The sequence below is a fragment of the Ursus maritimus genome, unplaced genomic scaffold (genome assembly GCF_017311325.1).
Source record: "Ursus maritimus isolate PB19 unplaced genomic scaffold, ASM1731132v1 scaffold_32, whole genome shotgun sequence".
In the NCBI taxonomy this organism is placed as follows: Eukaryota; Metazoa; Chordata; class Mammalia; order Carnivora; family Ursidae; genus Ursus; species Ursus maritimus.
The window spans coordinates 29,995,031-30,009,626 of record NW_024425786.1 but is presented as its reverse complement, the minus strand read 5'-3'; the positions used below and the strand labels follow the sequence as shown (position 1 = coordinate 30,009,626).

At 47.0% G+C, this 14,596-nt stretch overlaps 2 protein-coding genes across 2 annotated transcripts in view; both read right to left on the bottom strand.

Moving 5' to 3' along the window:
* Positions 1-14,596, bottom strand: part of MACF1 (microtubule actin crosslinking factor 1) — a 154,568-nt gene that overhangs the window by 53,528 nt on the left and 86,444 nt on the right. The gene's annotated exons all lie outside the window — the stretch shown is intronic.
* KIAA0754 (KIAA0754 ortholog) lies at positions 4,455-8,130 on the bottom strand. Its single transcript, XM_040645517.1, has one exon. The coding sequence runs from the start codon at positions 8,073-8,075 to the stop codon at positions 4,455-4,457; it is 3,621 nt and encodes a 1,206-aa protein (XP_040501451.1). The 5' UTR covers positions 8,076-8,130.

The following is a 14,596-nucleotide window of genomic DNA, read 5'->3' as shown; positions in this document are numbered from 1 at the left end:
GTAGATGCAACTGGGGCATAAAACAGAAAATTTCCCAAAGAACTTAACGCTTTTATCTTTGGTCATACCACATTCTCCCAGTTTTCATCCTTCCTGATCCATTTTTTATCTCCTTTGCTTTCTTCCTCCTTCTCTTCTAGACCTCCAAATGTTCATCTTTCGGGGTGGGGATCAGGGGAGGATGTCAGTCCTGGGTTCTCTTCTTGGCAATTCTATCTATTCCCTTGGCTTTAAATATTAGCCATGATGTTTATGGTATGTATGTGTCTGTATATGCCTGTGTGTGTGTGTATCCGCACATCCAAATATTTTCTTAATATTGCCATACAAATGAATCATGGGTACCTCAAAAACTTAACCATTCCAAAACTGAACAGTACCTCCTCCTTTCTTCTTCCCCCAAATCTGTTCTTCCCTAAATAAAAAATTTACTACTGGCCCCATCCACTCAGTTGTACCAACTAGAACCTAGAAGCCAACCTTGATAACTCCCTTTCCTTCTCCCTCCTTCCCTACATAAAAGTCATTATCAGGTCTTATTGATTCTACCTCCAAAATATATCTTAAATCTAACCGACTGTCTTCAAATCCACGGACATCTCTCTAGTCCAAGCCACCTAGACAACTGCAGTAACCTAGCAGGCCTCTCCACTCTGTCCTTGATCCCCTATAATGCACTCCACACACAGCAGCCAGTGTGATTTCTTTTTGTTTGTGTGTTTTTTTCTTTTTTGCAAACCATTCAGTTTTCTCTATTTCATGCCAATCAACCTAAGACAAACTAATAAAATATAAGACAAAATAAACCTCAGATTTATAAACTCCAGCCAATGTTGAGAACGTTTACTGTCTGTGTAGACTGGTTTTCTCTATCGTTAGGCTGAGAGTAATGTTTTAAAAATGTAAATGAAATAATTTCACTCTCCTACTTAAAATCTCCCCCCCCCCCTTAAAATCTTTCAATAGCTTCTCATGGCTTTTAAAGTATAGATCCTTTTGAAAACTTCTCTTAGTCCCTGCCTCATCTGGCCTCTTCCTACCTTTCCTGATTTATTTCAGGGCTCTGCTCCAAAACCCCGCTCACCATGGGCTAAGCCACTTGGCCTTCTTTGAGGCCTAACATCCCAAGCTCTTCCCAGCTTCCATATCCTTTGCGTGGAGTATTCTTCCCTCTGACTCTCTGCCTAAGTAACTTCTATCATCCTTCCAGTTTTAGTTTTAAAATCCTTTCCCTGACATAATTAAATACCCCTGTTATTTATTACAGCCTTTTTTATTCAAAACATTTGCTGTGATTGGCAATTATATATTTGTGGGGTTTTTTTAAGTTTGTTTTTTTTTTTAAATAATCTCTATACCCAGTGTGGGGCTCAAACCCATGACCCTAAGATCAAGAGTCACATGCTCTTCTGGGGCACCTAGGTGGCACAGTCAGCTGGGCATCTGACTCTTGGTTTTGGCTCAGGTCATGATCTCACGGTCGTGGGATCGAGCCCTGTGTGGGGCTCCATGCTCAGCAGAGTGCCTGAGATTCTCTCTCCCTCTGAAATAAATAAATCAGTCTTAGGTGGGGAGAAAAAGTCACATGCTCTTCTGATTGAGACAGCCAGGTGCTCCTCTATTTGTGTCCTTTTTGCTTAATATCTGGCTCTGCTAAAACAGTGTAAGTTCCACAAGGGCAAGGACTATGCCAATCCTATTCACTGCAGGAGCCCCAATACCTGGCACAGAGTAGGTATGCAATAAATATTTATCCAGTGAATGAGTATTTGTACAGAAATGGTAGTAGGCAAAGCAAACAAATTTAGGAAGGTTCTGCTGATCAGATGAGCATTCAAACACTGAACTAAGATTGTAGGGCTCCCCAATTTTTTCTTTAAAAGACTCTCTGGTAAATTCTGAATTTTATAGAACCTCTAATTTATATTAAAAGATTGTTTTGTCTTCCATTGAACTACTGTCTGGAAATAAGATTAAAGAAGTCTGCAAAAGAAATGAGGGTTTAAATAACCACAGATTGCTCTCAGTGGGCCTAGGATCTCACTAAAGGGATAGCAAACAAGTTCTAGCATTTTTGGTTCTTCTACCAATCGCTCATTAATGCTATTAGAAACTTTGTATCAGGGCGCCTGGGTGGCTCAGTGGGTTAAGCGGCTGCCTTCCGCTTGGGTCATGATCACAAGGTCCTGGGATGGAGCCCGCATCCCCAGTGTCAGGCTTCCCTGCTCAGTAGGGAGTTTGCTTCTCCCTCTCCCTCCCCTGTGTGCTCCTGAGCATGTGTGCTCTCCCTCAAATAAATAAATACTTTAAAAAGAAAGAAAAATTTGTATCTATTTTAATCATATATACAGGTGTGCATTTGTATATATGCACAAACACACAAAATCTAAATCACATTTCAGGTATGATCACTTGCTGAGTTCTAAGTGTTTATGTATTAAAATGGCAGGTTCAGTTGCCTCTAGGATACCTTTGGGAAGAAATGAAATCCATACAGCTCTCATCTTGGAAAAACTTTTTCTCTCGATAATATTTCACCAGCTTAGCAAAATCTGTATACTTGTGTTACCTCTGTAATGACACCTGTTTTGTTTCAATAAATATTTTCAAAATAGCCTCTCTACATTCTTTTTGGTTAACATCCTGGCTGGGGCGATGGCTCAAATTTCTTCTTTTATACACAAATGCAGACATCAGCTTACGTACACAGATATTCCATAAAGTAACCGTACTTCAAAGATAATGGACAAACTTGCAACCCACCACTGCCTTCTCCTGTCATTTTATCAAGCGGTATTTCATAAAATGATTACCTCCTGTAGCTGGAGGGAGCCTCAGAAATTATCTAACCTCATTTACTAATTTTGTAGGTGAGGAAACAGATCTGAGACTGATATTAAGGATTCCTCTGAATTTTTCCTTTATGCAGATCTGATCAGCTCCTTACAAATTTAATCCCTATACTTCATTGATTATTGCTGCAGGCTTTATACTAAAAATATTCTGTTATAATAAAGAAGGCCTGTGACTTCTGGGATTTTGGTGTCACTCCCAAATTCAGTTAAAACTCAGAAAACAGAATCATTCCATCAGTCTGAAAGGTGATACATTACAGCTTAATGGGATGCTACGTTACAAAATATTTGGTGAAGCCCAAGGTGATACCACCACCACTCAGCTAAACAGGAGGATCTGTACAAAGCTGGCAGCTTGTGGCCTGCAATCAAAATGACTTTTCGTCGCTGGAAGCTGCAGGTTTAATTGGTGCTCTAGCCACCAAGGCTGCCCGGAAAGGCTCTGCCATGGGGTGGATGCGAGAACCCATCTCTCTGTAGCAATCACAGATATTCAGGAGACTGACATTCACTCTGTCAGTCAACAGTGAATGCCCACTACAAGGAAGCCATTGAATGGGCCTTGGGGATGGTATAAAATCAAAACCACCTCTGTACTCAGTAATCCCCGACTGTATTAGATAGATGAAACTTCTACCTCCTTCATTCCCTACCACTGACCAAATGACACCGGGGCAGTGAACTGTAGAAAGCAGCCAATCTTAAATGTCTTTGACTAGGAGTGCTCAAGGATGTGAACACTGTTCCCATCAGTTCCCTAACACATTCCATTCTCTAACATTAAGAAGCTTAGACCCTTGGAGCTAAGAGAGAGGCAGGAGGACATTTAGTCCAATTCCCTTATTTTATGGATTAGGAAACAAGAGGTCCAGGAAAAAAAAGAGTGACTTGCTTCAAGGACACAAAGTTTGACAAGATGGCTAAAATATCTCTTTTTGTAAGCATTATTATAACTTATTCTGACTTTAAGAAACACACATTTGTATTAAAAAGCTGTTATTCATACTTCTAGCTATTGCCTTCACCCAACCTGTTCTGGTGAATTCTTTCAACCAACCAACACAGCTCTGGGGAAGAGAAAGGGGGAGGATAGTGACAGTGATTGAAATCTCACACACTTGGGTGTTTTCCACGGGTTATCTCATTATCCTCACAGGATTCTGCCTTAATAAACGAGCAAACCGGTGATTCAGGACATCTAACTTGCCAAGTGCTAAGAACTATCCCGGTTCTCTCTAAAAGCCCACACTCCAGCTCCAACCTCACTGCTGACATCACCGATTAAAAAGCAGCCTCTTGATTTAGGACAGAACATGCTCACTACCATTTTCAAAAGCAGAATCACCCCTTCCTGCTAATAATCTTTTCCAAAATGTAAACCAACAACTGTTTACATCCCTGTTTTCCTTGGGCTTGGCTTATCACTGAATAAAAAAACAGAGTACGAATTGTAAAGTTTTTCACCAAATGAAAGTAAGACATATTCTCGCCATAAATGCAATAGAAAGACCAGAAAAGCCCATTGCCCCCAAAGAGAACCAAAGAAAGGACTGTGTCCTTTCTAATCACTACGAAGTCAGAGAACTTGCAAATCTCACTTTACTCCCCAGATCCTTTCCCAACGAAATGAGCAACAATTACCTCATTTGAATTTAATCCATCAGTTGCAGCCAGAGGCACTTTCCCATGCAGCACTGTGCCAGTCACCTCTTTTATTCCAAATCCTGGGGAATCAAGGTCCTCCTTGATCCACATTCTAGCGGGGGAAGACTCCTCTAGAACAGGAGTTCCTTCTTCTGAGATAGGCACTGGATCAGTGTGGGCAGTATCTCCCAGGAAGGGTACACCAGCAGGGAATACTTCCTCAATAGCAGGCACTGCAGCAGCTGGCGCTGCAGGTGCCTCCGGGGTGGGAGCTCTAACAGCCGGGGCTGCAGGTGCCTCCGGGGTGGGAGCTCCATCAGCTGGGGTGATAGGCTCCTCCGGGGTGGGCGCTCTATCAGCTGGGGTGATAGGCTCCTCCGGGGTGGGTGCTCTATCAGCTGGGGTGATAGGCTCCTCCGGGGTGGGTGCTCTATCAGCTGGGGTGATAGGCTCCTCCGGGGTGGGTGCTCTATCAGCTGGGGTGATAGGCTCCTCTGGGGTGGGTGCTCTATCAGCCAGGGCTGCAGGCTCCTCCGGGGTGGGCACTCTATCAGCCAGGGCTGCAGGCTCCTCAGAGGTGGGCACTGCAGCAGCTGGGGTGACAGGCTCCTCCGGGGTGGGTACTACAGAGGCTGGGGTGACAGGCTCCTCTGGGGTGGGCACTCTATCAGCTGGGGTGACAGGAACCTCCGGGGTGGGCACTCTAACAGCTGGGGTGACAGGATCCTCCGGGGTGGGCACTGCAGCAGCCAGGGTGACAGATCCCTCTGGGATGTCATCCCTTGAGGTGGGCACTGCAGCAGCTGGAGCAGTCCCTTCAGAAGCAGGCACTACAACAGCTGGGGCAGCAGCCAGGACATCCTGCTCTACAGTGACCACTGAAGCAACAGGGACATGTGCCTCTACGGCAGCCCCCGGAGCAACTGGGACGTCTGCCTCCGGGAAAGGCACTGCAGCAGCCCCAGCAGCTCCCTCTGGGGCAGGCGCCGCAGCAACCGGGACATCGGCCGCTGGGACGAACACTGCAGCATCTAGGGCATCTTCTGGAGTGGGCGCTGCAGCAGCTGGGGCAGGCTTCCGTGGGACGGGTATCCATTCCTCCAAAACTGGTTCAGTACTACTGGCCTCGGTAACTTGTTCCTCCAGAAAGATACTCAGCAACGATTCTGAATCTCTCATTTCTGTCTCCTCGCCTTCCGACGAGGCCACATTCAGCTTGGGCTTTGAATCATTTACGGCTTCCACTCCACCTCTGCTATGTCCTAAGCCACCAACCAGCAGGGGCAGAGTCAGAGTATCTGACTCTGCAGACTTCTGGAGATCCTGGAAGATCTGCTCCGGGAAGGCTCTGTGAACACGTGCTGGGGCTTGGTCCTCCAAAAGCTTGTCTTCGTAGCTCAGCTCTTGCCCCTCCCCATCCTCATCACACACTTCCTCCTTGGACAATTCACAAGGATCCACATTTCCCAAGGAAGTCAGACTGCTATTTTCTTGATTAATAGCTCCTTTCTCACTTTCCAAATGAATCTCATCTGTTAGTAAATGTGAATCATATGAGAACACCTCTACTTCGGATCCTGAGGTAACATCTGTTAGTTCATAGCTAAAAGCACAATTGAGGGGAACCCTCTCAACATACTCGTCAACATTCCCCTCAGAGTGACTGCAGTCCACCTGGGACAAACTGCCATTTTCTTTGGCCAGCTCAGCTACAAAGCCTAATAAGTCATCTTCCTGGGAAGCCCTGTGATCAGAGTTGGGCAGTGCTCCTGGGTCCAGCTTTCCCAGTGACTCCAGATCAGCTGGGTGTCTGAACTTAAATTCCCCTGCAGTCTCGGGGCTAGAAGGCACTTTTTCACGCTCCTCCTCACTAGCAGTGGAAGTGTCTCTCTTGGTATCAGAGTAGACAATAAGTTCCATAGCATTAGGCACCTGAGAAGAATCCAGGGCATTAAAATATTCATAATCCAATCCAGTATCAGAGTCTTTCACCCTTACATTTAAAAGGCCTATGTGTCCCTCTTCTAAGGCAGCCCCTGGAAAATGACTAACTACAAGTGCATTGTCTGCAGCCTGGGATGGGGCCAGCCCTTCAGAAGCGGCTTGACTCTCCAGCTCAGCTAGAGGGGTTACTCCTTCTTCACATAAACACTCCTTTTCAAGTTCAAGAAACATCTGCACTGAATCTGTGTCAGAGAGCTGCTCTGAATCACTGGGACCAACGGTACATTCTAAGTCGGAAACGAGACCCTCCAGCCCCTGAGCAGTTCTGTTTGTCAGCTCACCTACAGCTCTCTCACCTGGGAGACCACAACTGTAATCCAGAGGTGTGTCCTCGAGAACAGAAGCCAAATGGTTCTTATCTGATTGTAGGTCCTCAGAGCAACCACTCTGACCAAGAGCTAAGTGGTCAAAAGTGCTCAGGACAGCAGCTGAGCAACTGGCCCCATCCTCTGCCACTGCTACGGTGTTTGCCTGTTCTCTTCCTTCAAAAATATCTGCCAGGCTGGTCTTTTTCTCATCTACCGTTAGAAAAATCTTTCCTCTCTCTGACAGCTTCTCTTCCTCCCACTCCTCCTCAGCCTCCATCATGATCCACCGCTCATCCTCCTCAAACTTTAGCTCAGACTCTGTTTTCTCTCTCAGGCTGGGAGTTATGAGAATATGTAATTCTGGATCCAACAGCTCTTCACTCAGGCAAGGGGAGAGAGGTGGCATTTCCACAGTGCAGGCTGTGTCCCCAAGGGGGTGCTGCTTCTCACTGAAGCCTCCCTTAGCTAAACTTTTTGTGGCTCTGGGCCAGGTTGCACTTGAGAAACTGTGTTCCTGCATTACATCTGTGTTACCACTTGCTGCTGCAGCTTCTGATTCTAAAGGCTGGAATTCATGGGGAGAATGCTCACCGTGCGGCTGCGATCTGAAGTCTTGGCACCCTCCGCTTAAAATTTTCACATCCTGCACTTCTGGAGTCTCTATGGATTTGGACACATGTTCCAGAGTCACTGACTCTGACTGAGGTTCCCTGTGGTCCAAATGACCAGAACTTTCTGTTAATGCAGAACTGGATTCCTTCTTCTCTTGCAAGGAAGGATTTGAAGCACCAGCTTCTGAAACCTCACTGAGAGAAGCTTCTATCCTTTCTGCAAATTCTGGGAAATTAGGTGGCATGAAGGACTTCCATGATCTCCTGTTAACATTGTCTTTGCGTTCTGCATTTGGTCGCCTTCTGGGTGGCACGGGTGCTGACTTCTGCACATCGCTGCTTAACTTTAGTGCATCAAATATTATTCTTTCATCCAGCTTTTTGCCTTCTGGGGCTCTAGATTCAAAAACATTAGATGCTGCTCCTAACGTACCATTGCTGGATATAGTACTTCCTTCCACCTTTTCCATGGTGCTTTTCGATGTCTGATTAAGCTTTGACCCCTGGTCAATTTGTTCATTTATCCTCATTGTATCATATATAGATCGTTGTGGAACATAACAATCCTCTATATAGCCATCCTCTTCCTCTCCTTTCCCCAGGCAGGTGGGGTTCTGCCTTAAACAGTCTGGTCTGCTGAGTGGCTTACCCATACTTTTTCAATCAAGATGAAATATCAACCTTTTAAAAGTTTTTCACCAATTACCCAAAAACGCATTCTGCATAAGTTAAAAATCCTTTTACACGTTCACAACCGGGGACCACCAATTCGATCTGCCTTCCAGAAAGGCCTGCGAGTCCAACTCTGAAACCATTCTGGGAGAAGCTCTAAGAGAAACAGCTTTTTCCTCATAGGCTAACAGCCTCATAGTTGCAGACAGTTAAGTGGTATAATTTAGTCAACAAACATAAAATAATTCCTTGTATGGCTTCTTTTGTGTGTGTGTCTTTTAAGAGCACTGCTCTTTCTAATTCAGTCAGTAAAAACCAAAAAAAACAAAAAACAAAACCCATCTGATATTGACAAGTCTTTTTCAGAATCTAGTTCCACTCACTTCTCACCCAGAGTTGGAAGAAGCTTTATACCAACTGTGTCCTTTAATAACAATGGCACAGCCTCTCCAGTCTTCAAGTATGGCCCAAGCTCCTAAGAATTCCTTTCACTTTATCCTCAGTTCCAGTCCTGGAGAGTCCAGCTGGTCTGAATTAGCCATTCGTCCTCCCTAGTTCGGGTGTTTGCATTTGAACTGGGCTGGTCGGCGGATATTCCTGCAACTTTAAACACAGGAAGTCCTTCATTCGGGGCCAGCTTGGGGCTTCCTGTCTCCAAAACATCATGGCATTGTTGTGGCTCCCAGAACAGCCCAGCGTTGTGGCCGCAAAACAAGGCAAGTGGAGCCCGGCGCCGGGCCTTTGAGAGGCCGGCAGGCTGCAGCAGCGGCCGAGGGCCAGTCCAAGCGCTCGCTCAGCGCGGCCCACTCCCCCGCGCCATGCCGCGCGCCCCGAGAGCCAGGGATGCCTCACCGCAGCCTGGCAGGTGGCTCCGGGCCGCCGGCCTCCAGTCCCGCGCTCAGGAAGTTAGTTTGTCCCTCCGGCAGCTGAGTCCCGCGTGCTGTGGGCGCCGCCTCCCCCGCCGCCGCCAGTCCCCGGCCCGCAGCCGCCGCGCCGTGGGCTGCATGTCAAGCAGCCGCCTCTATTCTCCGCCACCGCCGGCCCCGCGGCCCCGCCGTCCTCCCCGCCCGCAGCTGTTACGGTCCCGGCATGCAAACTTCTGGCTGGGAACAAAAGGCTCCGCTCGGGCCGGGCGGGGGCGAGCCCTCCTCCCTCGCACAGAGCGGCCCGCTCGCCCGCCGCTCGCTGCAAGTGCTGGGCTGGCGGGCGGCTCTCCTCCCCCTTCCCCGCGCCGCCGCGCCGCGCCGCCCCGCCCGGGCAGCCCCCCTGGAAGCCCGGGAGCGCGACGCGGAGAGCCAAGGGGAGGAGGGCGGAGGCGGAGCCGCGGCGGGAGCAAGGAAAGGGAGCGACCCAAGCCGAGAGGGAGGGGGCGGCGGAGAGGATTGGAGGCCGAGGCGGCGGGGGCGGCGCTTCCGCGCGGTTCGGGGCCAGGGAGTCCGGGCGCCAGCCGCTCGCCTCACCAAGCCCACGCCCACCGCGCCCCAGGGCCCGAGGGAGAGCCCCGCCCCCCAAGAGGGCGAGAGGAGGGGGGCGGTACCCGCGCGAGGCTCGGCCGCGCCGCGCAAATCCCCTGACAAAGGAAAGCCCCGCCCTCCTCCCTCTGGCCCGACCCCCTGCCGCCCCCGCCGCGTCCGGACCCGCCGGGCTCCGAGCCCAGCCCAAGGACGAGCGAACCCAGAGAGGCGTCCCCGCCTCTCCACAGCCAGCGGGTTCTGGCAGGGGCCGTTCGGGGCCACATCTGCCGGCGGGGTTGCGCCGGCTGCGACGGGCCGCACGCATGGCTCCTGGCTCCAGCTCTACCACCAAAGGCTGTCCTAGTCCCTCCAATGTCACCTTTAGCGCGCTCCTGCCGGGCCCAAGAACATTAGCCTTAAATCCGGCACTTTCCTGATACCCGAAGGCATTCTGTTACGCCCAGAGGCCAAGTTACTGGATGAACTCTAGGCACCTTCTCCCTTTCCCTTCTTTGTACATCAGGTCTTGGTCCATCCTCCCACCAGAATTTCTCTGCCTGCAGACTTGAGAGGTGGCAATGACTGAGGAAGGGGGGCGGGGCGGTGGAGACGCCGGCAGCGGAGACCCACGCCCTAACACCTGGGCTCCTTTATTGCGGCGCACATCCAAGGAAACCTGAGCCTCCCTGGAGCCAGCTCAAAAGCATGTGTCTGTATTTCAAGTCTCAAAACGGAAAATACGAGAGAAAACTGGCCCACAATCCGGGCCACAGCTTTTTGGCTTTTAGAAAAGCCATCTAATCACCTGGTGACTGTTAAACCAGGAAAGTACAAAGGGCAACCCAGGAAACTGTCCAACAGAGGCAGCTGCATTTCTGAAGGGGTGCAATACTCGGCTCCCTTTGTGATGGTCACTTTCATGATTTTATGAAGGAAAAGCAACAAAGTCTATTAAAATTTCTGAATCTCTTTTCAACCATGTGGTCAATATAGATGGTTAAACTTATGTAAAAGTTATTTCTATCCTTTACACAAACAGTGAGTGAAGCCAAGAGTTGGCATATGGAGATCTGGCAGTGAACCCCTGAGTTGAGCCTTAGGCTTAACTTAGAGTGCCAGAGAGGTCCTTGGCAAAAATGAGGTGTAGGCTGAAGCCTCTGGTCAGAATTAAGCAACTAAAGGGGCACCTGCCTGGCTCAGTCGGTAGAGCATGTATGCCACTCTTGATCTCTGGGTCATGAGTTCTTAAAGAAAAAGAATTAAGCAACTTAAAAAAGATCGTTCACTGACAAAATGTGTTATACTTCATTTCTCAATTCAAAAGAGACTGCTGATCAATTCTGCCCTCTCAAATCCAAAAGACTATCTCCCCATCTGTAAACTGAAAGGGAAGGGTATAGACTAGATTGTGTCTTGATAGCCTTTCTAACTTTTTCTTTAGTTCTGAAAGTTTTAAAGAAGCCATACCAGAATCCTGAGTCTTCCTGGTGCTATACTACAAGGCACTGGAAACCTTGTCCCCTGAGGAACAAACAGTAGAAAGAACCAAGAATGCTTGACCTACAGAAGGTTCCAGGCAATGTGATCAACATGAAGTGTCTGATGGGCTGGGATGTGGGAGGAAGGAGGCTTGTTCTGGATGTCTCCTTAAGCTGGCACACTAAGATTCAAGGGCAGATTTGGAACAAACAAAAAGCCTTCTCACAGCTATTCAAAGAATAGAGTGTCCCCTAAAGCGATGACTTTCCTGACCCTGGAGGTGTTTGAGCAGAAATTCATGCAATCATTTGGCAAGGATTTGGGGGAAACAAATCCTCTATCAGTTTGTTTGGGGTGAATTTTAAGGTCCCTTCTAACTCTGACAAAATGTGATCCTAAGGTATGATCCGCTTACAGATCTGATACTTAACATTTCAGGGAATCTGGGTCTTAATTTTCCTTTAATTATTCAGTACAACTGGAAAAACCCAGGGAAGGCAAGATCAATTTCACTAGCAAGTCTCCCTGGCCAAATACACTCACTTAAGTGTTCAGATATCATAACAGACTGTTTAGTGTGCCAGGGCCCCTCTGGTTGGAAGAATCTGAGGAATTCTGGCTCTCGACTGGGGTGGGTGGTTATTCCATCATAAAGAATGATCTTGATGCGGAATCACAAACTTCATGGCCAGAAATTCCTTTCCTGTTTCCTCACCCAGTCAGGTGCCAACCAATTCAGTCTTCTTAATCCCTCCCCACACCTATCTATCTACCTTATTCTCACTACTCTGGCCAAATGCTCCATATTGTAATATAAATAAGCATAGCATTGTTATTAACAACTATGAAGTTCAAAATTCAAAGTATTTATTGGCTTAAGTTATACTCTGACTAAAGTGTTAAGAGATTATTATAGAGAAATCTCCCCAAAGTTCAAACACAGTCTTATAGAAAGGATTACATAAAGTTGCCCAATTCTCTCCCCGACCACAAAAAAAGAAGTCAGAGAGTGCTATCTGAGTGCACTGCTCCTTTTTTATCATCAGTATGTGTTTAGGAAGAAATCAGGAGAGGAAGCACAGGGCTCTTTCCTCCATGTCTTTTTTTTTTTTTTTTTTAATCTGTTCATGAGTTTCTCTTTAGTTTTGGTATGTGGAACTCTGCCAATAGCCATCTCAGTGACTGAAATAAATACCTGATATAGCTTTCAGCCTCTTGTTACCCTGATAGCTTCAACAAAAAAAGCATCTGTTCATTTCACATGCTGTGTGTAAACTTTTCAAAAGACAAGTACAGGGAGCTCCAGAGAACCTCTTTGGATGCTTCCCCCACTCCTGTAACCACAAATATAAGTGCTGAAGCCAAATTTCAAATTAGTTTCCAGTTAGTTGATTACAGAGTTCAAAGAATTCTCTACTTATTTTGAAATTCCTAAGACCAAAATTTGGTTGGATTTTCTTTCAGTGAACTTAGAAGAAAGAACAATCCTGGCCCTTCCTGCTGTCTTCTTAATTAAAGACAGCCGGGTGGAGTCTCCTCACACCCTAACACAGCTCCCTCTCCAAGTTTTGAACCCGACATTTTGCCTTTGCTCCAGTCTTAAACCACCAGCCCCCTAGGACAATCTGGAGACCCCAGATCCACACTTCCCCAGATTCTTTACTATCTTTTCATGTACCCCTCTCTCTTGGGAGGATTAGTTCTGATTAGAGGAGGATACAGAAGACTGGTTACATCTTGCACATTTTAAATCTATGAAATGCCTTTCATCTTAGGCTCGCTAGACTTTACAAGCACTTATTTAGTGGCAAGTGGAAACTCCACAGTATTAGTCTGTACCTGTTGGGCATCAGTAACTACCATCCTGAGGTGTTTTTATTACATAAAGATGGCTACAGAGTGGCTCATTAAGCAATACAATGTGATGTGAAGCTTCTTTTATTTTATTTATTTTTTTTTTAAAGATTTTTATTTATTTATTCGACAGAGAGAGAGAGACAGCCAGCGAGAGAGGGAACACAAGCAGGGGGAGTGAGAGAGGAAGAAACAGGCTCATAGCGGAGGAGCCTGATGTGGGGCTCGATCCCAGAACGCCGGGATCACGCCCTGAGCCGAAGGCAGACACCCAACCGCCGTGCCACCCAGGCGCCCCGTGAAGCTTCTTTTAAATGGGATACTAAGGATTTTGATGCTCTGTGAGCTCACATGTATTTCCAAACCCATGAGAAAACTTTCCACACACTCTGTAGGAACTCTCATGACCCCTGTAAGCCCTTTCCTGCTTGCAGACTTTCCAAAAGACAGTATATTAATCCCTCTTTTAGCCACTCACCAAGACAGTAATGACAAAAGCACCAGGCTCTGCAAATTAGAAAAGACTGGACAGAAGAGTGGAGGGAAGGAAGGCAGGGGGAGTCAGGGAAGCCTTTATGGAGGGAATTACATTTACTCACTAGGATGTGTATATGTAGAGATGGTGAAGACAGGATTTCTAAGTGAAAGGCTAGAGGCAGGGACCTTAAAGAAGCAAATTCAAAGTCAGCATGGCTTCAGTACAGGGCATATTGAAAGGGAAAAATGAGAGGTCAGAATGGTAAGTAGCTCAAGGCCAGTTCAACAAGGCCCTTGAGTGCCAAGCATGAATTTATGCTTTATTCAGAAAATCATTATGACACTGAGATTTACTTAAACTTACCAGGAGCTCATGAGAGTTACTGAGTGGTGGGAGGAAAGTTTCCTAAGAATTTGGGACTAGGTACTCATTAAACTGCCATTTAATATACATGATCGCATTTTAAAAATCCAAATTCTTAAATTATAAATGAAGCTTGAGTTGGTAAACTTACTTGTCCAAAGTAGCATAGCTAGTGAAAGCCCAGGCTCTTAGGATTTGAGCTTATGTCTGATGCTGCTGCATTGGTGTATGTACAGAATAAGCTGCAGGTGGGGGAAACTGAAGGTGGAACAATCAGGAGGACTTTGTAGTTCAGGCAAGAGGTAACAAAAGCCTGAACTCGTGAAAATGAGGAAGGGAGCTGAGAAGGAAATCACAGAGACAGAATATTTGGACTTCAAAACTGACCAGATAAAAGGTAGAGGTTAAGGAGTAAATAAACTTAAAATAATGTTGTACCTTTCTCTTGTATTCCTGAGGGCATAATTGTCCTATAAAACGGCAGCAGAGGGGAAGAAACTATTTGAAAAGGTACACATTCAATTTAGAGTATACTGAGTGTGAAGTACTCAAAGGCAACCCACATGGAGACGTCCAGAAAGGCCCCTCACACAAAAGACTGAGGTCTGGGGTAGAGATACAGATTTGGAAGTCTCCCCCCATAGAAGAGTGAGGGGGTGGACATCCAGGGGTTAAGTGTGGAGAGAAAAGGGAAGAGGGCAGATGACAGAATTTTAGAACCACATTGGGAAGTAGGAGGACAACCAAAAAAGAAAGCAGAATAGCAGCCAGAGAAGAGAATGGAGAGAATACCATGTCAGGAAAGTAAATGCACAGGAGGGTTACGAGAAAGAAGCTATGATGTTAAATGCTGCATAACAGATGAGGAGGACGA

What these genes read in the sequence shown, in the direction of transcription:
- KIAA0754 (XM_040645517.1), bottom strand. Translation starts at nt 8,075, where the DNA reads ATGGGTAAGCCACTCAGCAGACCAGACTGTTTAAGGCAGAACCCCACC.